The sequence below is a fragment of the Chlamydotis macqueenii genome, chromosome 4, assembly GCF_036417535.1.
Source record: "Chlamydotis macqueenii isolate bChlMac1 chromosome 4, bChlMac1.mat, whole genome shotgun sequence".
Lineage (NCBI taxonomy): Eukaryota > Metazoa > Chordata > Aves > Otidiformes > Otididae > Chlamydotis > Chlamydotis macqueenii.
In genome coordinates this window covers 13,625,221-13,648,121 of record NC_141559.1, presented here as the reverse complement: position 1 = coordinate 13,648,121, position 22,901 = coordinate 13,625,221, and the positions used below count along the sequence as shown (strand labels likewise).

Sequence of the window (22,901 nt, the reverse complement as noted above, 5' to 3'; positions counted from 1 at the left end):
TTCTACGCAGTGACTAATTTTTCGTTTGCTTATGGATTGCTGAGGACCTGAAAAGGCAAAGAGGTGTGCCTGCCGTAACGGGAAGGCACACGGGTGAAGCAGGGCACGGCGGCAGAAGTAAAATACATTTACCAGTGTCCACAAGAATGTCATCAGGTTGGATCCTGCAGCTGCTTTCCCTGCTTTTTCTTTAAAGATGAACCGAAAAGCTTTGTTTCTTCATCTGACTGCGCTAAACGCGTGTATTAATTGTACACTGCAGCGTGGCTCCCTGATACGATCTCATCAGCAATATGCAAACAAAATGCACCATTGGCTTTAAATTTAAGAAAATACTCCTAACCACTATGATGTGACTTGGGCTAAACGGTGCCTGCCCAAGTGCTGAGCCGAGACGGTTTGGGTTTTTTTTGGGTGGTTTTTTTTTTTTGGTTTTGGTTTTTTTTTTTTTTTTCTTCTGTAAAAACAGAACCTGACCTTGCCGCAGCCCAGAGGTTTCTCTGTGGGCTTCGCAGCTGGAACCGGCGTGGCCGCCCGCCCGCAGCACCGCTGTCTCCCGTGGGGAGGCCCGCCGGCGGGAAGGCGCAGGTGCCACCGCCGCTCCCTCCCGACGGCCACCCGCTCCCCCGCCGCAGACGAGGCGGGAGGGCGCAACGGCCCTGCCCGGCGAGGTGCGGGGAGCCGGGGCATGCCCTCCCCCGCTGCTCCGGCCCTTTCGGGAGCAGGGGGGCGGGCGGGTTAGCGCGGCGCAGGACACGCCCGGCCGAGCAGTTCCCCGCGTGGAGTCGGCGGTAGAGGAGCGGGGCCGGGCTCGGGAGATGCGGGTCCGGCTGGGCCCGCTCCTGGCCGTGCTGTGCCTCGCGGCCGCCTTCCCGCTGCTGTGGTACGCGGCGTCGGAGGGCAGCGCAGGTGAGAGAGACCGGAGGCGGGCGAGGGCCGCCCCGTCCCGTCCCGTCCCGTCCCTTCCAGCCCGGGATGGCCCCATTCCCCGCCGTCGGGCGGCCGTTACAGCCGCCCGCGACAGCGGGGAGGGGACCATCTCGGTGATCGGTACCGAGTCAGGGCAGGGGCGTCGGGGCGCCCCGTCCCCTCCCGGAGCTCCAGACGCCGCGGAAGGAGGGGACGGTAAGGCAGAGCCGGTGCCCGCGCTCGGAGGGGCAGCCTCCCGGGTCGGGGTGTCGGTGTGGGGCAGGAGGGGGGCAGCCCCACAGCCCACCCCGCAGCTCGACGACCAGGGCGCCAGGGCGCTTGGCCCCGAGGGGGTTCGGGGTGCGGGTCTCATCTTGTGTACAGGATTGGGTCTTTGGGTCAAACCTGTCCAGCTAAAAAAAATCTCCAAATTTAAGAAATTTTAATAACAGTTACTAACAAGAATCCTGCATGAGGATGGAAAGAGCAAGTCTAAAGGTGATTGCTATGGTTGTTGCTTTTTAAGTGTTCTCGTTTTGAATATTACTTGAGGAGGACGAAGTAGCATTATCCATTCTGCAGTGGTATTTGTGCCTCGTGTACCGTCTCTTTTCCATGAGTATGTTTCCAGCAGCAGAATGCAATGCTCAATCCAGAGAAAAAACACCTGACTTTTTCTATTTTCATTTACAAACTTCAACATTACATAATATCTTTTTAATAGGTTATGTAGGTGGCACATGTTGGATAGATCTACAGAAGGCCATGTCTAAGATTCTCTGAGCCTACACAGATAAGATAAAACTGATGCTGTTTTCTGAAAATAAATCAGAAGGTCTCTCCAAATAGCACCTGGAGATGTGGCTTGTTATTTGACAGTTTCTTTGGGGCAACGGTGGATCTTTAAGCGCTTTCTATATACACCTTCACAAAAGGTCTGGTTTTATTGCTGTAGAAGAATTAAAATAAGACAATTAGTAACTTTTGGGATGAACACACAACTCTGACTGGCTGTTAATGTATTTATACTAATTGTTTCTGTAAGAAATACAAGTGGCAGTGGAGATCTTGGCCCCACAACGGAATACTGAATTGAGTTGAGACGGTGCTGATCCTCCTGCCTTTATAATTTCTTGTCAACTGTACGGTTGTTTATCTTGCAACCCTTGACACTTCTCTCAGTGGCAATCCTGCTAGGAGTGGGGAAGGAGAAATAGAGGTAAAAACAGGGTGTGTCTTAAGAAACTAAGATCCAAGAGATGATAGCATGAAAGCATTTGTCCCATTTACAGTTACCACCCCTATCACCATCTTAGCTTGAGATTCATGTTTTGTGTCTCCTCCTTACTGAAATTCCATTTTCATTCTGCTTTCTTGTTGGTCTTTCTCTCCTGCCGTTCCATGCTGGGGTGTTTTGCTTTGGGTTTGTTTTTTTTTTCTGTTGTTGTTCCTTTTGTGGGGGAAGGGTAATATGTGTTGTGGTGTATATGTATATGTGGTGTTTTAACTTTTCTCTTTCCACAGTTGTCTCCTCCTCCACAGTAAACAGAGTAACTAATTCCGCTCAGATGGTATCATTTTCCTAATTACTATTATTAGCACCTGTTTTCTTAACAAACTTTTAACCATTACAAATGTAAATATGTAGTGTTCAGAGACACATTCTCGCTTAAGCTTGGTAAAGCTCACAAATATGTAAATAAAAAGTTGATACTAGTAATTAAAGGGGGAGGTAACAGCACGTGGTGTATTAAGTTGTATTTTGTATTAAGTTTATTTTGCTGGAAAGATAGTCCTTGCTCCTGAGTGATGTTAGAAGATGGAAGTCCTCTGCCCATCCAGAAACAACACGAGAACAGTCATACGTTGTTACCTTTTTCCACAGAGACAGAAGCATTGTGACCAAACCAACTAATGGGCTATTGTTGTCACAGAGCATCTATTCAAGAAAGTGGTCTGAAGTTAGTCTTTTTCTCTGAAAACAGGCAGATCCCTCTTAGATATTGTTAAACTTCTCTTCTTCCCTTCTGTGCTGCTGAACTTGCCTCTCCACTGCCTACCGCACTACAGGAGTTGCCACTTTTCTCGCATCTCAAACGGCGACATTTGTTTTGTTTTCTTACGTCCTTTTCACCTGTTACTGAGAGGTCAAGTACTATCTCAGCTTGTCAGCCTCCATCTCTTTCACTCATTTGTCAAGTGTTCTCTGGCTCATTTTCTTTTCCACATTTGTGAAATCTCCTCTTTCTTTAATTCCCTTCTCTGCTTTGCCCATTAAAATATTTAGGCTGCTGTTGATCTTTGACTACAGCATATTCCGCTAAGCAGCAGTAGTCTGTAGTTTGGTTTCTATCCAGTTATTGTTTCTTGGATGGTAGTGATGTTGGGATAGCAAATAATATTTTCTGTTTGTTGTGCCATTAGGATAGGGCATCCTAGCCCTGTAAAATATTGTTCAGTTTGTCTGCAGTCTCAGAGCCTTTTAGCCCTTGAAGTGTAAATTGGCTATTGGCTCTGTCCCCAGTTTGTGTGCAAATAAAAATCAGCAGCTTAAGCCAGCGACCTTTAAACACCTTATACTAAGGGGCTAGTTAGCTTGAGAGATTTGAGTTGAAATGTGTTTTCTGTCTATGACAGCAGTAAATAATTGGCTGTCTGGTATTGCTTCTGACTACTGAGTGCAGCCTGAGCGTTGACTTGCAGTTGTGAGACTTGACTCGAGTACGGGTGACTTGAACTGGCACAGCAGGGAAGATGCGCCTGCATGGCTCAGGCACTTAAAAATGAAAGTTCAGAATCTACCAAAGTCACTAGACTTCAGCTATTGTGGGTAATACTGTACACATTTTAACCATCCTTACAAAGATGTTTCTGTAGTCACTTTTTCCATTGCTTTATAAATATAAGCAGAGGTTTCATTTTAAATAGGCTGCAATTTTTGTGGCCCCAAAATAAAAAAAAAGAGATAAAAGTAGTTACGGAGACAATTGGTGATCACGAGATCTTCAGCAAGGCTTGATATTTGTCTGCGCTCGCATGGCGATTCCTTCAACATCCTCTTGAGCACTTGCGAACACAGGCTGCTATTAGCAAGTAACCAGCTGGACTGCTGCCGCAATACCTGCTCCATATCCTGCGTGGTTTTGCTGTGAGCTTTCTGGTCCCTCCCCAGGCCTCAAGCAAAACCCGTCCGAAGCAAACAGTTTGCATCTAGGGATAGGAAAGGCTGTTGTCAGGATGATGCAGATGTTCCTGCTGTTGTGCAACTGGGTTACAATCCACTCGTTAATTCACTTGGCCAAAAGTATTTGCTCTCTTATAAATACTCTTCATATGGATTTGTAGCTATGGAAAGTAGTATAGAATTTATATTATATGTAGTGATTTTCTCACACAGTTTTAGCTACTGTTTTCTATGTAAATATTAATCAACAAGAGATATCACAGGTATACAAAAATACAAAAGTAAATGTAAGGAGGCAGGAAATAAAAACAGTAAAGGAGAAGGCAAGAGTGCATTATAAACTCATTATGAACTTTACATAAATTTTTTTCAGAGAAAAGACTATTCCTGAACAAAAAGAAACTTTGGTGTCTTGGCTGAATAACAGTGAATTTTTTAGAAGTCACAGCAATGAGGTGAATCAGATCATCTCACATGGCAGCGCTTCTCCATGTTGCTTGTAAGGGTTACAAGATTAGTTTGTGACATGGTGCTGCCCTCTTCACCTGAATTTGTGGGATGCTTTTTCCAGTAAATAAAAACTAAGCTTTGTCTGGAAGTTAGGAGAGAGTGATGCTAAAATATGATGTCACAAGGACCTAAGCATGTTAATATAAACATGTTGAGCCAAACATTGTAAAGCCTGGATTTCTTTAGTTACTCCCTTGAGGTGGGGTGAAGAAGAGAGAAACTGTTTGACTTAACTGCATTCACAGAAGTGTACTTGAGGTTTATCAAATTGTTAAACATATTGCATTTTTCATTATTTCAGAAAACCTTTCGTCAGGAAAAGGGGTACAAAGGGTTAAAAAGATATTTCTGATTAAAGTTATTTTTTTGCAGTTGAAATACAGTAATGTATATCCTAGCCGAAACAGCTGCTTACACGTTTATTTTATTTCCAATAATCTGCCCATGGTGTGATGCTTTCCTTTGGCTGGCCAACCCCTGCTCCTGCTGTGCACCCCCATGCGCAGACCCCCAGAAGATCCTGTCATTTGTGATGCAGTTCTTTGCAGGTTTCCTGTCCAGACCCAACTGGCATGCTCTGGCTCGAAGCTTCAATTAAATAGTAGCAAATTGACAGATTTGATAAGGAGTCTTGACTTACACCGTTCTCATTTCAGCCAATACAGCTTATCCAGATTTATGAACCTGCAGAAACCAATTTTCCTGCCTTCTCTAGGCCTGTTAGGCTGTATTTAACCACCATTTTCCCCAGTTGTCCCAGCTGACTGGTAGGCTACATCTTCTCTCCTCGTCTTCATGCATATGTTTCCTTCCAGTGGAACTGCGAGCGTACAGAGGTTATTGCACATCCAGGTTTTGCCCCAACACGCAATCAGGATGTGGCCGAAATGCACAGTGTGGTAAGGAAAGAGTTTCTCCTGTCCACTCATTGCTTACTCAGTTTCTTTGTGTAATGCCTGCATTTAGGCATTAAAAAAAAAACAACCCATACAACAACCTCAAATGGGACTTTAGACTTAGTATTTACTGATCGCAAATTTTATATCAAAATTCATATCCAAGACTTACAAAAGCTGTATAGTTTTACTGGCTTCTAATTTACTGAACTAAGAGTCTGTTCCTTCTTGCGGTTACTTCAGGTGGAATAGTGGCTGCCTTGTCCTCGGAAGCAGAGCAACTGAGTCATAAATCCTATAAAGACTCAGGTACAAAATGAGACTAGTTACTGTTGGGTTTTGTAGAGAAAGCGACAGGGAACATTTCAGACCTCTCTTTGTTGGCTGTGCAGTGTCTCATCACAACCTGTACTTAAACAAGCGTAAACATATGACCTTCACGCTTGCCTAATGTTGCACGCTGAGTCTTGAGGAACACAGTTTTACCCAGAAATACTTTCGTTAGTGGCTAGGCATTTAATTAAATGTGTGTATAAATGAGTGATTGTTGCTACATCAGGCAGAACAGTAAAAATATTTAAAATACTAACCAGAATGAAGCAATAACCATTGCTTGAAGTGAATGAGTGCTTTTTATTTATCTGATAATGGCCATATTCAAATCAGAATTTTCCACTGCCATTAAGAACCTATATCCTGTTACTGACATTACTGTGTTAAAACCGAAGTATACCAATTATGGTCAAACACCGTGCAATAGCCGTTCAAATTATACATTTTTCCACTTATTGTAATGCTATTGCTTTCCTTACAATGGTGTTCTGACTGAATGTTTTAAGATTGCTTTTCACTACATTCTAATATAGGAAAAGACTCAGATCTAAAATGAGGATTGTTTGCCAGTATTTAAGAAAGTATTATTAGAACTTCTGTTGTATTTTCTTCAAAAGAAGTTTGCATATCTATTTTCAGCTAGATACAGTATGCAAATAATTTGTTAGCAAGTATTCTATGCCACATACAATAGCTCGTCCGTGTTCTTTATACAATTGAATGTGTTTTTAAAATTCAGTTATTAACTTTGATTTGCAATTAACTTTGCAAGGTGTTCATTCCAGTACTGAAAAGTGACTCTGATTCTTTTCCATGTATACCCTCTGTATGAGCACAGAGGAACCCTAACTCCCCCCACAAATTGCTGGCACACGACTTTTCTTTGATGTCGCTGGGTTAATGCAGTGTCCCTCCACTGTCTGGAAGCTCCTGATGTGGATGCTGTCCAAGACGAGTGGATGCACTGGCAGAGCGATTCCTCTGCTTGTATAGGCGCCTACAAAGGAAGCTATAAAAACACGGTGAGAGAGTCCTCGCTGCACGTTAAGCCCCGTGCTTTGGCTTTCCAAGCCTGCTGCCCGTCTGATACTGCTGTGTCACAGCCAGGCAAAGGTTTGAGCCAGCCGGCTCAGAATTGTCCCTGGCTGAAATTAATCTTTCTCCTCCTACTTGTAGCCTTCGCCGTAGCAATGGGCGCTGCAGCCCAGTTGCCGTCAGAGCACGGGCAGGACAGATGAGTGGAAACCATTAGAAGCTTCTTAACCTGCCGCTTAACCTTCCCTTTTCAGCTGTGTAAAATAAACCAACCCGAGCACTGACTGACTTCAGAGGCTTCTGAAGATTTAAGATATGCATTAGGACATGCTGTGTCCTGTGCTCAGAGCTCAACCATTGAAGCTACCACAGTTCTGACGGATATCAAACAGTGGGTGAATGTACCCAGGGCAAGTGAAGCGGCTCCTGACTTTATGGTAGTTTATCTTGGCTGTCTTTAACCTGTTGGGAGAGACAAATAATTCTGTGCTGTAATGCTATGAACAAAATATTTGAAGATCACGCACAAATTCAGGAAGGTGTCTTTACCTGGAAAGGTGCTTAAATACCCTTAGACTTTAGCACATTGTTGAATTTAAGTGTTTGCCTAAGAACTGGCTGTTCTGAACTAAGACAGAGGCATTGTTTGGTGGATTTTTTTTTTTCCTCCTTACTCTGAGAGAACAAAACTCAAGCTTGCAAAGCATGTAACAAGATTTAGAAAGGTCTCTCTATTTTAGATCAGTTACAGGAAGATAACAAACCGCCAGAGTTATTAATGCAATACATGCCTCAATGGTTTAATGTGCTTCATTAACCTGAACAGTGAGCAGTGTTTCCAACGTGGAGTATGATGAGATCCATTGCAGTTAGTGTGCTTATATAGTTTTCTTTTAAGGAGGGCATTAACCAAAATTCAGTTTCTAAAAGAATGTGTCTTTAGGTACAATAAACAGTGTAGCCTGTAATCAAGAAATAGGAACAGGAGTCACTGCTAGACTTTGGGGTGGTTTCTTCCCTCCTTTCTGCCACTCCCTATTTTCCTTTTATTTTCTTTTTTTTTTCTCTGAATGCTAGGAGGAGATAGTGATGAATTGTTCCACAGCTCTTAGATATTGCCATAAATGAACTGTTAATGAAACTGGAAGCATTTATGGTAATAGAAAGCATACATGCATGGAGCTAAAAGAAATAATCGTTTGACTTTCAGGATGAGTACTTGCTTCAGAGATTAGTATTTTTTCTAAACAGTTTCAGTTTCTGGTGCAGAACATTATATATGTGTGTCTATTAGGAGATAACACAAGATTGCATTTAAAACCATTTTAAGTATTGCCATCTTAGATTTACAGTACCTGTAAGTATATGTGACAATGTATAGTGAACAGTCAGAGGAGTAGAGTTCAAAATGCATTGCAAAAGCTTTGAGTGCTGTCACTGAGTCTGGTTGGTGGTTTTTCGTTTTCTCCTCCCACGGCTTATAGCCAGTGTAACCCCACTGAAATTTCCCAGTAGGGTTTCCTTAGCCCAGCGGAGTAATTAATCTACAGCTCACCAATGGGAAAAGAAGCCTTTACGTTTATTTACTTTTTGTAGTTTTGCCATAGGTCCTCATCTTGCTGTTTTCCAGTTTTATCCTGACACTCCCCACTGCTGATAGAACCACGAGGTGTTGCCAAGCCAGGCTATCACTGGGGACAGACGGTGTTTCGTGATAACAGCCGAAGCTCCTTTCTCCTGGCCCTCCTTGTCAGAGCAAGCTATGAAAAACACCCCGTTTGCTTCTTTCCAAGCCAGCTATTGCAAGCAGCTGGTTTAGTTCTGTGTAGATCTGTCGATACTTAGAGCAACACTTTTCACATGTGCACTAAAATCCATTTAAATGGATTTAAATGTTTCCATTTTATTCGTATACATTCTAAAGCAAAAAGCCAAAGGTTGGATTAAGGCATTGGAAACACAACATAAAAGAAAAGCAGAAAACAAGAAAGTGTATTTCTACGTAGTAGTTGATGAAAGGGTCCTTAGGTGCTCCAATAATTTAGCTCGTTTGGGGTTCCAGCTCTTTACCCTGATGCCTCATGACAGATTTGTACTGGAAATCTATTTTATAACCTTTCCCCTGCAACTGTGAAAAGAAGGACTCTCCATCTGTTTCCTCATTTTCCTCATTTATTACCTGATAATTTTTTAAGGAAGCCTACTTCAGTAAAGTAGAACATTCTTATTGCATGCAGCTGAAATAATCCAGTTTTCCACTCCCTTCAACAACACTAAATTTACATTCATAGCTGCATAGTACAGAACGTTCCTAGATATGAACGCCTTTCTTGCAAGTCAAAAAGTTTTTAAGACTGTCATAAAATCTTAGGAAGCATTAATTTCATGGGCATTTTACTAAACATACTTTAAATTTTTAATGAGGCCAACAACAACAACAACAACAATAATAATACAGATCACATGTTTACTTCTTTCTTCTAACTACTTTCTTCCTAGATGTTTTAAACTTTGGCATCTTCCAATCATACATTTATTGATTAAATGAAGGACTTATGTTTAGTGCAAATAGAACCCCCTGTTTATCCAAAATTCAAATTAGTTCCAGTTTGAAATGCCTCTGCAAATCCTCACAAATTTGTATTGCCTCTGCATTTTGCTCTTAGTCTCTTTTACAGGCTAGAATCCCCATGAATTCCCTTTTGGTGAGAGACAATGGTGGGTCCTAGAAAATGAGTTCTGCCAAGGGTGGGAATCAGCCCAGTCCACAAATAGAATGGGAGAAGTGTCTAAATAACAGCATTTAATTAAAAAAAAAAACCAACCCACCACAATAAAAAAGCAGCATTATAAAACATTTTTAAATGAAGTAGAAGTGCGCTTCTACCCTCTACTACTTTACTTCCTATTGCAAAATGAGTGGCATTATTGAAGTGTTGCCTTGTATTAATTTTAGTAAGTCTAACAATCTTTATTCACGTGGCGATGAGGCAGTGGAGGTACTAACAGGTATGAGTCTTGTATACCATCTGTGGTAACTGAGAAGTTCTGACAGTACTTCCTTCCTAGGAAGGTGTATCTTTTGTAAACAGAATGTTGACATTACCTGAGAATCCAATGTAGAACACCAGAGGTGTCTGATAACCACAACTGGGAGTCCAGTGTTTCCAGTATCGATATGATTGTAGAGCATTTCATCAAAGGTGGGCTATATAATATGAAAGTATCCTTCAATCCTGAGCACAGTTTCAGTTGTTATCTAATTACATCTCCCCAGGAGTTCAAATAACCATCTTTACTAATAGTTCTCAATATACTCCAGGCACTTTTTAACTCATTGATGAAGTGTGAATACCTTAATATCTGTATTTTAATCTTAAAAGTGCTTTATACAAAAGACAAGCCGTTACGTAATTACACTCTTCAATGTGACAGGGGTCATCAAGATTTGGCACTTAGTGAAAGATGTTGTTGACTCTACTGGATAGCACCTTCCGCTGCAACACACAGTTTTTTCACTGACTTTTTCCTTATTATGGATGTCATATTCTTGTTCCTGGTCTCAAATTGCAAGCTTTTACCCAGCTGTGCTGCCAAAACTCTCCTCTTTAATACTCTTCCAGATTTCTTCAGTCCATGAATAAACTGAGTGGCCTCTTTTATTATTATTTATACACTTCTGGTCATGTCGTCTTCTAGTCTGTCTCCTATTCATAAACTTTCTCTTTATTCCATCATATAATTCACCTCTTTGAAAAGAAATTACGTTCTCATTGCAGGAAATGACTTTAACGTGTACCAAAGCCAGTTTCTGGAACTTCGGGAAAGACTATTGTATGCTGAAAAGGAAAATAAAAAAAGATCACAAGAACTCAGCAATGCCCTAGATGAAATTAAACGTGTAGTTGCAAAAAGAATGAACTTGACAGCTAATTATACAGGTTTGTATGTGTAAAAATGTACTGTCTTAACGCTTCAAAGTTTTGTGTGCTCATGTTCCTTTGTCACTGGTGCGGGGGAAAAATAATTGATTTCATTATATTAGCATTAGATGGAAGTTTCTACTTTACAAAAAGGGTGGGGAAGTAATCTGTAGGCCTTCTTTAAAAAGGATCGGTTAGTAACTAAACAAATAAGGAGAGAAAAAAAAGGGGACATAGTAGACTGCAGTGGTGTCGTAGTGGCACAGCTGTATATATCGCTAACAGAGTTTCGTACAGCGCTTATCTCCCTCTTCCTGCCAACTACAGAGCACTGAATAAGCTGTTTTTACCAGCTTTTACTATGCCACTACACCCTAATAAGTCCGAGGGCTGTGTCTAACTGGGAAGGCAGGTATGCCTCTTCTGATGTTCCACAGTCTTGGTCCCCCTGCTGTCCAGGTGGGGTGACTTTTGGGAGGGATTTTTTGGCCACGAGTGCTCTGCCGTCCCGCAGGCAGACCCTAGGCACTGAGATGTGTGTGGTGGGTGTGCCGTCTCATCTCAGCAGGCCGACCACGTACAGCTGGGTCCTTGCCTGAACCCAGGAGTTAAGCAGCCCCATGAGGTCTTGCTGGCTAGATACAGCCTAAGAATATTCCCTCTAGAATTTATTTTTATCTTGCAAGTAGTTTGTTAATAATCTGAAGGAAATATGAATGCTTGTAAGTGATGCCAATTAAAAGAAAACCTTTGAGGGAGCTTTCTCTGCCTTTTTTTCTTTTTCTTTTTTTTTTTTTTTTTAAGAGGGACACCAACATGCTATGAAGTTTACTCTAGTGATCTGGCTTCTTCCCATTGTTTAATTAAACTTCTTATTTATTTAAAAATATATTACATCCTTGCCTTACAGACTGTTGTACATCCCCATCTATTTGCACACTGTAGTTGCATACAATAGATGAGACAATTTTATTTTATTCCCTAAAAGAAATGACGTAGTAGTGCAGGATCTGCATGCCTCCCTGTTCAGACTGGAAGAGCTCCTTCCCTGGGGAGAGAAGGAAAACTAGAAGGGGCATCTCTGCACTGCAAGCATTCCACAACACACTCCCACTTCAAAAAGAGTCTGGATGCTACTGAAAACTACTTTACATTCAGTACAGGAGGCTGGTATGCGATTAAAATATGGAATTAAGCAGGACTGTTACAAGGGAGGAAGGAACAAGGTGCATTCCCACTTTGTGTGGTCAGCTTCGTTTCTTATCCTGTTCTTCCCTGCCTCTTTTTGCCTGTTTACTCAATTCAGTGGGGCTGTTCAGATGTGTATAAAGAAATGCTTGAGTGCTGACAGAACAATTAGAATAGAGGCCATGTTGTCAGCTACCGGTAGCCCCACGTACTGTGGACAGAGTTATTGCCCAATGCACAGAACAGCAGTAGAGGAGAGTGCAAGTTCCCCTTCCCTCTGCTCTTCATTCTTATTAGAACCAGCCAAATACCAGAAAGTGTTAAAGCTGTCAATTCACAAGATTCAAAGCAGAAACTTCTTAAAATCACAGAATAGTTTTCCTTTTATTTTTACTTATTTTTCTGCATCTCATTCCAGACAAGTTTTATTGTACAACAAAAGTGAAAAGGTTTATTGTACGCAATAAAACTGAAGTCCTTTGCCCAACCCTTGATAGGTTCTGCTTTCAAATAAAAATGGAAAGTCCTTGAAAAGTTATTATGGTGGTTTAAAAAAAAAAGTTTATATATAGCAAAATTCCAGTATATTTCATGGCAAAGTAGAGTGGGAGGAGTTGTGTGTATCTCTTTCATACACAAATATCTGGCCATATATATGTTTGTTGGGTTTTTTGTGTTTGTTTTTTTTTTTTTTTAACTGTTTTCTGTAGAGTGGGGAATCTCTGTCAAGTCCTAGTTTTCAGGTAGAATGTCTTTTGAAAATTGAAAAACTTGAAACAAATATTGCCCATTCAGGAAACCTCTGTCTTCATTGATCTAAGCTGAGTGAATAAAGCTGCTGATGGTCATTCATAAGACTTAAGTAAGGAGGAAAATTTGGGAAGTTATCTTAGATCCATTTTTTATGAAAAATAACTTTTCATCTAAGTCAATAAACCTTCTGTTGCTTTGCTAACTGTAAAACTGTGAGTTTTCAAGTCTTCTGCAGCTTGGAAAGCTCTTAACATGATTTTGTCGGCAAAACTAATTGAGGTAGTCTGATATCACAAAGTGCCCTGGCACCAGCCTCTTTGCAGATCCGATAAAGTGTCTGGAGGACGCACCCAGTGAAGTATAAATTACCTTAGATAAATTCATAGGAGCTTTATTTTTCTTTCAGTGCAAAAAGCCATACACATTGTAGGCAGCTAGTAAGGTACAGAAAAATTCATCAACAGAATGACAGACAGAATTCTGGTATGACACCTCTATGCTGTCTGTGTCAGGAAAGCAAGATTTAAGCCTTTAGAGAACTGGTAAATAAAGTCTGGAGTGATCTTCAGTTTTGTTTCCAAGCAGTTTTCTTAAATATTAGAAAGACCATTTGCTATTCTTCATAAATATAGTCTTCATTTTAATCAATTCAAATACCTTTTTAAAAACTGCATGATGTGATGCGTATCATCTCTGCCCCCATGGCTACCTTAAATTAAGCACAATTTTTTTTTTTTTTTGCAAGCTTATAATTGATTTTATAATTATTCTAGAATTTAGTTGTTCAAGTTTTTATTTAATTTAATTTTAAGAAATTTTACCACCACTAGAACATTAAGGAATGTTTGTGTTAAGGAAGACTAGAGACCTGTTTTTTATATGGCTTATTTTTTTTTTAAAAATAGGATTATTTTTATAAGGCCACACCTGAGTGAAGAAGAAGAAAAATTCTCTACTTTTCTCTTAACTACTATGGTCTTTTATTTCTCACATAGTTTCTAAAGGCCTGGATCTGGTTGTCCTTTTTGCCATAGGACTTTTAATAACCTGAGAACTTAAGTTTGAGCTCTGAAAACCACTATGGGTTATGTTCTGGCGAAAGCATTTAAGTTTGTGAAGTAATTAAGAAAGTTATTCATCAGAATCTGTGTTTCTTTTCATTTAAAAAGTTGCTTGCTAACTGTGCAAAAAACAAACCATTTTTTTCCCCTGCTGCTTTTGAAATAACAGGGAAATGCAGGTGGAGTTCCCAGGATGTTCAGGCCTGGAGCTCTGCACCATTGCCTGGGTAGGAGGGAGTTGTACAGGGCAATTCTCGGTTTATTACCTCAGGAGGGTAATATATATGAGATATAATCACTTCTGAGGAATAATTGTGATTGAATAACCTTGTGTGTGGTAATCTGCCAGTATTCAGTTGAGGAAAACAGCTGAAATAATAGGCTTCACTGCTGTTTTTTTTTTCTTTTATGTGTATGTGTGGGTTTGTTGTTTCTTTAAGATGATACGAAGCCGAAAGTGTTAAACCTCCCTGGAAAACTCCCCGTGCATCTTACAAACATGTACTACTATCTACCTCACCTTCGAGAATATGAAGATGCCATTTTCCCAAATGTTATATTTGGGCAACAGAGAACTGGAGGTAGGAAATAAAGTTTGATGCTTATTATCTATATGTTTATATTTTATATTAAGTTCTAGCAGCGAAGCACAAAGTTCAGAGAGGGTTTTCTCCCTAAACTTTATAATGTTGTCAAACTGATTGTATTTTATTTGGGATGGCAAAAGCACTTTTACCACATCCATCCCAATTTCAAGTCTTCCCCAGAGTATTCTTATAAACTTTTTCAAGTGTCAACCAAAATTTGTTGTAACTGAAAGGCAGTATTATTTTTGCTCTTAGTCATGGCTTCATGAGGCAAAGATACATTAGCTGACATTTTTCCCCTACAAAACTACTAGGAGTAAGGAAGCCAGGGAGAATTTACAGTTCACACAGTTTGCTAAAGTTAGAAGCAAATGGAAAGGTGATGTGATAATTTGAAGGATATTAATAAATCTTCAGTGTAACTTTTTCATCCACGTGAGAAATCAGCTGACACCTGCACAAATCATAATGAATTCCAGTCAACTATAATACAAATAATTGTTACATCTTCTCCTAATTGTCATGTGATAGGTAAAAATAATATTCAAAAGCAATAAGCAAACAAGGAACTAGTCAACTATTTTGCTGAGTTTTGTATTTTATTGAAATTTTGACTTTTCTCTAGGGTGATTTTACATAAAGAAACATTGGCAGCACTTTTGATTTAACTGAAAAAAATAACTTCGCTGCGCCCATGACATGGGCTAGTGGTTCTATTGGAGTAGTGCTGTGCTTCTCACTGGAGTGAGATCTATGAGCCCGTAAATGAGTGTGGCAATGAGTAAGACCACCGGTAGTCAGCAAAATTATTTGCAAAGAAACCTGAGGAAACCAGATACATTCACAAGCAAGCAAAAAAAAAAAAAAGGAAGAAAAGTAGTCAGTAGTAAAAGAATGCTGCATGTTTAATTTTCATTTATTTGTACATGAAAATCACAATAGCAAGACTACACTTTAACAAGTACAGGCTGACCTTCAGTGTCTAAACCAAACAAAACTTCAGTGGTTTAGCAGGTTATGTGGTGGGAAGGAACATTGGAATTTTGGCATTTTTGAGCTGATGCTGGCACAAATGATGAAGTCTGGAGCAAGTCACTAACTGCAACTACTCCTTCAAAATCTGCAGCTTCCTTACCAGCTTCTCAAGGTTTTGGTGAATAGGAATCTTCTGCAACGACTAAGAATTCTACAGGTTTACTGAGCCGTATTAGGTCACTTACTTCAGTAATGCCCTCACTAATTAAAAAAGAAAGGTCCTGCTCAAAATCTAATGATGTAATATAGCACAGGTTTGCTACTAGTGGAGTCTTTGCCAGACTATTTCTGTTCCTTTCTTCTTAATAACAACATCTAAGTTCCTTTGTTCTTATTATTGATTATGTCAAAGCCATGGATTCATATAACTTAAACTGCTCAAAAAGATTTTTGAGATTTTGATTTTTGGATTCCTTTCTGAGATACACAGCGCTTACCTCCTGTGACAACTTGCTCAGTAAAGCAGCGTTGGTTTAACTCTTACTACTCAAATCTCCAACTCCACGCCATGAGCTAGCACTTATTTCACGATACCCACTTTTGAAACTCAATAGCTGATACCTATGTGTTTGCCAGAGGTAGCAATATCTCCAAGTTCCCAAATGTTGACAGTCTACACAGTGTAGACGTGATGCTTATACCACAGACACAGGTGTCTCTGGCCTAAACTTAGCTGGAGGTATCTCTCCTTCCAGGCAGTAAAGTAAATGCTGTCACAGCGCTATGGGAATACTCACTGTCACCAAGTTTCATGGTCATATCAAATAAAAATTAAAATGTCGTTTCAGTTTCCCTAACTTAAAATTACATGGCTTGCGGACTTCTTTCTTTGCAGTCTCACTGGTGATGGGTATTCCTACTGTGAAAAGGGAAAAAGAGCGTTATCTGATTAATACACTGCACTCCCTACTGTATGAACTCTCTGAGGAGCAAAAGAACGACTGCTTAATAATCATCTTTGTAGCAGAGGTAAGTTTGCATGTAATGGTGTGGTATGCTGATAGAGAGACAATATGGACATTTATGTCTTAGTGTAATAGTGTAGGAGAGGCTGCAAAATACTGTTAGCTAGGCCTTTGGGAGGGATTTCTTCAGGGCTGGAGCACATAGTGAGCAGTTAGTGCCTCAGTGTTCATATGTGGAAAAAAACCTGTAACTCAGACGATCGAAGGGTAAAAAGTCGTATTACATGTACAAGCACAGTTGTTACAGTCAGATTTCCAAATAAAACCATGTAAACTCATTATTTATCTCTGAAAGTAAAGTATTCTGCTTCAAGAATGAAATGTAAATTTTTTACAGAAAAGTTCCATAAAACCTGGAAAAAGTAAACTTACTCAGTCTAACCAAAGTTCAGATTACTTATCTGCTGCTTTGATATCATGTATCTTGCAACGTACCTTGGCATGCTGGAGCCTTGCCTTCTGCATGTGTATTGGCATTTCTTGTGGAAAAAGAAAACTGTTCAGAGACTTGAACAATTCCATGTTTGGGAGAGTAAACAGTGCTCAAGGTAAAATATTAGGGGTAAATTAATTTTTTTCTCAATCCAAAATGTCTTAACCACATTAGAAAAAAGCTACAGAAAAGAATTAGCTAATGATAGTTACCTGCAGGTAGAAAGACTGTGCATTTTTTCAGACTTCCTATTTATTCTTCATATTTCTTTGTCCTTCCATAAACAACATTAAATTTCATACCTGTATTCATTAACAGTTAAAGTTTGCTTTTTTAGCTCAGTCATTGCTTAGAGCAGCTTTGGCAACTGTAATACTGTCAAACAGAATGTAGTTCACTTTATTAAATATTTCCACTTTTCTGTTTGGATCACAACGATAAGTAGATAGGCCCAATTGTACTGGCTGTAGTTCTTCTTCAGCATCATTTTCAGGAGCTGAACTTATTTTACAGTTGCCACTGTGGACAGTCCTAATGGGGCACTTTTAACAAACAGTAGCTTTGGTTGTAGTAACAGTCCATTTCAGCCAATTTAGGATTAAATTGCTGTTGTAAGAATGGGTCTCACCCCTTTCTCCCGTACCCAAAGTCACCTTCTTGCAGCTTCCATTTCTGAGCCGTGCAGTAAAGTAGAGCAGGTTGATTGTGCTGATATGAGAGGTGATAAGAACATTTAATTATGAGAAGGAGGCAGGTGTGTTCACTGATCCTGAATCCACACCTTCCTCTTTCTCAGAAAGTTTCAGAAGATCAAGTTAAATGTTTACATCGTGGGTTAAGTCAGAGTAACTTATTGACTGAAAGTGAGTTTCAAAGTTGTTGGTATTTTTTTCTTACTGCAGTTCTTTACTCACCGCATTACATCTTTTAACTTAATACAAATTAAATATATATCTGGTAACGATTATATGTGTATTTAGAAAAAAATCTGAACTGCTAAGACAAGTATTTTATTGCTTTTGAAATCCATAAAACGTAGCACTGTTTAATATCGTTAATGGATATTTTCCACACTAAAACTGTTATTTTTATGAAACAGCAGCAATGACTAAGTATGTCCTCAAAACTTCCAGACTAAGAGCCATAAGTTTGTAATATTAGGAAGAAACTCTATTCAAAGATTTTAAGTGTTGCTAGCCTTAGAAAATTTTGTTTAAGTGACTTTTCTCAACGGCCTCAGACCTCTTTTGTGATTTTTGGATGATTAACCTGAAATGGCACTTTTTACTGACTGTTATATGACTCTGCTTTTTTGGCCTAAGTGAAAGCTGTAGAAAAGAATTTTATGCAGAAAATGGCTTGGCTTCCTGCTGAAGCAGTGAAAAAAACAAAATGCAGAATCCATCACTGGAGATAATTCAGTTCTACTTTCAATTACCTTGAAAGTTCAGTTGGCTTGAAAACCCCATACTGTCCTTTAGTAGAAATGCTGCTATAACATACTGCTTTTTTGGGGTTTTTTTTTTTGTTTTTTTTTTTTTTTTCTGAATGAAAAGAACTGGAGAATAAAATGAAGTTTTTGCGCAAAAATATTCCCTACAAAATTTTGCTTAATACAAAAATGAGTGACTTGAAATGACACCCCTCCCCCTTTTTTTTTTTCCTTTAGATGAATGCAGAATATGTTAACAGTGTTGCAGAAAGTGTTAAAAGCAGGTAAGTCCCATAGAGTGTAACACTGAACAGCGAGTAAACGCATTTTGAGCTTTTATGGAAAGAATTAGAGCATTTCAGCAATAAGTCACAACTCTGCCATAGTGAAATGGAACTGCTAAGAATTGAGGCAAAGGCGCGCTCTTACTATGTGTATCGTAACACACTATGGAATTCGGAACAGAAGGATGTATATCAGTTTATTTTCCTTTTCTCATTTCATAAATATGCTTTCACTAATCAGGCAAGGTCTCAGCTTAAGCCTCTGATAAATGTTTACCTGAACCTCAGTCTTTTCCCCATGAAATTAATGATGCAATTCGAGGCACTTGAGGCTACATGTATTAGGTCCCCACTGACTTCACGGCCCTGCAGCGTATTCTCATGTCTGTCATGTTTTCTGGGTGTTATTGTTTCCTCATTTGCCTCTTTTTCATGAAGGCAATGGATTTTGGACAGCAGTCTGATTCTATTTATAACATTAAATACTATTATATGATGGGTAACATGAGATGGATATTCTTTGCCGTGCCAAATTAATATGAGTTATCAAATGAAGGTTTGAGTCCCACTGCAGTTTTGCTTGCTCTTATCATTCTTTCCCACAGACATTTATGGCATCACGTGCATGTGAAAACCCTAGAGCAGCTTGAGAAGAACAACTACTAAATTAAAATGTTTGGGCAAAAAAAAAAAACCAATATTCATTGGTAGATTTCTTTGTCTTAAAAAAGCTGCTCTGTAAGAAATGGTATAGCGTAGCTAACAGTCACAAAAGAGGTAAGGCTAAAGGCCCTGAAGCACAGCTGAGTGAAAGAAATAAGAGATGAAATCTGCGTTGCACTGCCTTACTGGCGTTGCTGGTTTCTTTGGTGCGCGAGCTCATTCATGAATCAGTTACCCTGACAGAGCCCCACTTTGGCCAGTATTTAAAGTGAAACAGCCTTTCCCTTCTATCCTTCTTTAAAATGATTACAGGAGAGCTCTCAATCTTTGTATCAACGTTTTTTAGAATATTAATAAAACCAACAAAAAAAGTTGAACAAGGTCCCCAGAGAGGCTGCCCTTTTCCTTCACTGTTGAGGCTCTGCTGCACGTCCTACCCTACTCAAGGGTTTCTCCCACTGTGAGCTGAGCTGGGAGAACTGCAGCTAGGACAAGGTGAAGAGGCAGTCCTCCTCACTACCATTCAGCATCACAAGGTACAATACACATAGCAACTTAAGCACTTAGATAATTTTTATTATTTCATTATGGTTTTTGAAAATATGACTGCAGAGTAGTCATATTTTGTCAGTGTTACACAGTAAGATTGAGGTTCTTTTTCATAAGCATGCTTGTACTGCCATGTGCTTAATTTTTAGTGTTAGCTTTTTTTCATTAATCATAGGAAATGGAGAACTCAGTTCTGAAATCACCTTGTTTCAATGATCCTATACCTATTAAAAGCGAAGGGTTTGGTTGTGGTGTTGTTTTTTTTTTTTAACATATTCTGGAGAAAGGGGGAGATTTGACTTTCAGGTTTGGCTCCCAAAGTTGATTTTTCTGGAGGAAGGGGGAGATTTGACTTTCAGGTTTGGCTCCCAAAGTTGATTACATATTTTTTCAATGGATTAAATGTAAAATTTAATCCTTGGAGCAGAGACTAGGCCTAGACTCTGCATACCAAACCCCCATTCCAGGACAGAATCATTTTGGCTAGAATGCAGAATTAGAGTTAGAGCATGTGTAAGGAAGCCAGGAGCCCTCACGTGAGGGGGAACAGTTGTTTGTGGTTCTAGCTAGTGGATTTGGTTGTGAATTACTGCTGCGTTTTGGCAACCACCTCAGCATTATGGGTAAGCATCTCCAGATGCAGGACGGGTGGGATTTCTTCAGTGTTTCTTCAGGGCACTTCTCTTCAGTGTTTTCTGTGACTTTGAGGAGTTACAGTCCTGCCTGTTCTGATGGTTGTCAAAGATCCCTTCTTGGTTCCTAATTTACAATCTATGTGACTTAGTTTCTGTGCTAGAATTGTGAATCCCACTTATGGAGGAGCAGAACTAATCCTGGGGAGCTGCTGTCCGTAGTTGCTCTTTTTGAGGAATGAGGACTCACTAAGCTTATCTTCACAGCTTCCCCAAAGAAATCCAGTCTGGAGTCCTAGAAGTTATTTCTCCTCCTGCTTCTTACTATCCAGATCTTTTCAACCTGAAGAAAACACTTGGGGATTCGGAGGACAGAGTAAGGTAAGATAGCTGTATAAAACCCATGAACTTATTGCTAAGAGTATAAAATGGAAAATTCTGCAAAAGTCAGCATTCTTTGAGCTGATAATGTTTTTGTATATTGGAGGTAATGGACCTCAAGTAGACTTAAAAAAAAAAAATTATTACACGTATCTGGCAGGTTAACTCGTGGCTCAGGGAGTGGTGCTACAGCCAGGGCTTTGGGTATCTAGACCACGGGGCGTGCTTTGAAAAGCCCGGGCTGCTAGGGGCGGATGGCGTGCACCTAACCAAGACGGGGAAGAGTGTGCTTGGACAAAGACTTGCCAGGCTCGTCCAGAGGGCTTTAAACTAGTGTTGCTGGGGAGGGGGAGCACAGTTCAGCCCACTGCTGTCAGCATGGCGCCAGTGCCAGCACCGAGGGTCCAGAAGCTGAGGAAGGATCACAGATAAGTGCAAATGAACCTAAACTGCGGTCCAATAGCACCCCTGTCGCTCCAGCCAGCAAGTCGGCTTTGTCGGGGGCCCAGCTGAAGTGTCTCTATACCAATGCACGCAGCATGGGGAATAAACAGGAAGAGCTGGAGATGCTTGCACACGAGCAGGGCTATGACCTCATTGGCATCACGGAGACGTGGTGGGATGACACATATGACTGCAGTGTCAACATGGAGGGGTATAGGCTTTTTAGAAAAGACAGGGAGGGGAGACGAGGAGGGGGTGTCGCTCTCTACGTCAGCAACCGGCTGGAGTGTGTGGAGCTCCACCTGGGGATGGAGGAGGAGCTGACAGAGAGCTTATGGGTCAAGATTAGAGGATGGGGATGGACAGGAGACGTTACGGTAGGGGTCTGTTACAGGCCGCCTGGCCAGGAGGACAGAGCAGATGAAGTGTTCTATAGGCAGATAGGAGCAGCCTCACGGTCACAGGCCCTGGTCCTCATGGGGGACTTCAACCACCTTGACATCTGTTGGAGAGACAACATGGCAGGGCACAGACAGTCCAGGAGGTTCCTGGAATGCGTGGATGACAACTTCCTCCTGCAGGCGATAGAGGAGCTGACAAGGAGGGGTGCCATGCTCGACCTTGTGCTCACCAACAGGGAGGGGCTGGTGGGGGATGTGAAACTAAAGGACAGCCTTGGCTGCAGCGACCATGACATGGTGGAGTTCAAGATCCACGGGGCGGCAAGGAAACTACATGGCAAGCTCTCTGCCCTAGACTTCAGGAAGGCGGACTTTGGCCTCTTCAGGGACCTGATGGGCCAAGTGCCATGGGAGGCGGCCCTGGAGGGAAGAGGGGCCCAGGAAAGTTGGTCCATATTCAAGGAGCACCTCCTCCAAGCTCAGCAGAGGTGCATCCCAATGAAAAACAAGTCGGGCAAAAAGGCCAGGAGGCCGGCGTGGATGAGCAAGGAGCTCCTGGACCAACTGAAAGTGAAAAAGGAAGCCTATAAGAGGGCGGAAGTGGGGACAGGTAGCCTGGGAGGACTACAAAGAGGCTGCGCGAGTGGCCAGGGATAAGGTAAGGAAGGCCAAAGCCCTGGCAGAACTGAATCTGGCCAGGGATATAAAATGCAACAAGAAGAGCTTTTATAGGTACGTAGGGGACAAAAGAAAGTCCAGGGAAAATGTAGGCCCCCGCCAGAAGGGAACTGGTGTCCTGGTTACCCAGGACATGGAGAAGGCTGAGGTTCTCAATGACTTTTTTGCCTCAGTCTTCACCGACAAGAGTTCCTGTCCCACCGCCCAAGCTGTAGAAGGTGCAAGCAGGGACTGCGAGAATGAAGAACTGCCCATTGTACTCAAAGAGCAGGTTCGGGATCATCGAAGGAACCTGAAGGTGCACAAGTCCATGGGTCCTGATGAGATCCATCCGCGGGACCTGAGGGAACTGGCGGATGAAGTTGCCAAGCCACTGGCTATCATATTTGAGAAGTCGTGGCGGTCTGGTGAGGTCCCCGATGACTGGAAGAGAGGGAACATAACCCCAATTTTTAAAAAGGGGAATAAGGAAGACCCAGGTAACTACAGGCCGGTCAGCCTCACCTCTGTGCCTGGCAAGGTCATGGAGCAGATTCTCCTGGAAACCATGCTAAGGCACATGGAGAGCAAGGAGGTGGTTGGTGACAGCCAACATGGCTTCACCAAGGGCAGATCGTGCCTGACC

General features: G+C 41.2%; 1 protein-coding gene across 6 annotated transcripts in view; it reads left to right on the top strand.

Moving 5' to 3' along the window:
• Positions 1-663: 663 nt before the first annotated feature.
• Positions 664-22,901, top strand: part of MGAT4D (MGAT4 family member D) — a 40,240-nt gene continuing 18,002 nt past the window's right edge. Inside the window, exons 1-7 of one of the 6 annotated variants that reach the window (XM_086747849.1) lie at positions 664-909; positions 5,419-5,502; positions 10,647-10,808; positions 14,233-14,373; positions 16,250-16,383; positions 18,482-18,528; positions 20,640-20,753. In XM_086747849.1, the coding sequence (XP_086603975.1) occupies positions 819-909; positions 5,419-5,502; positions 10,647-10,808; positions 14,233-14,373; positions 16,250-16,383; positions 18,482-18,528; positions 20,640-20,753 (773 nt within the window). In that variant the 5' untranslated portion in view covers positions 664-818. Of the gene's footprint in view, positions 910-1,369; positions 1,845-5,418; positions 5,503-9,443; positions 10,071-10,646; positions 10,809-14,232; positions 14,374-16,249; positions 16,384-18,481; positions 18,529-20,639; positions 20,754-22,901 lie in introns of those variants that run through there. The other 5 variants (XM_086747844.1, XM_086747847.1, XM_086747843.1 and 2 more) reach the window with 5 other exon arrangements.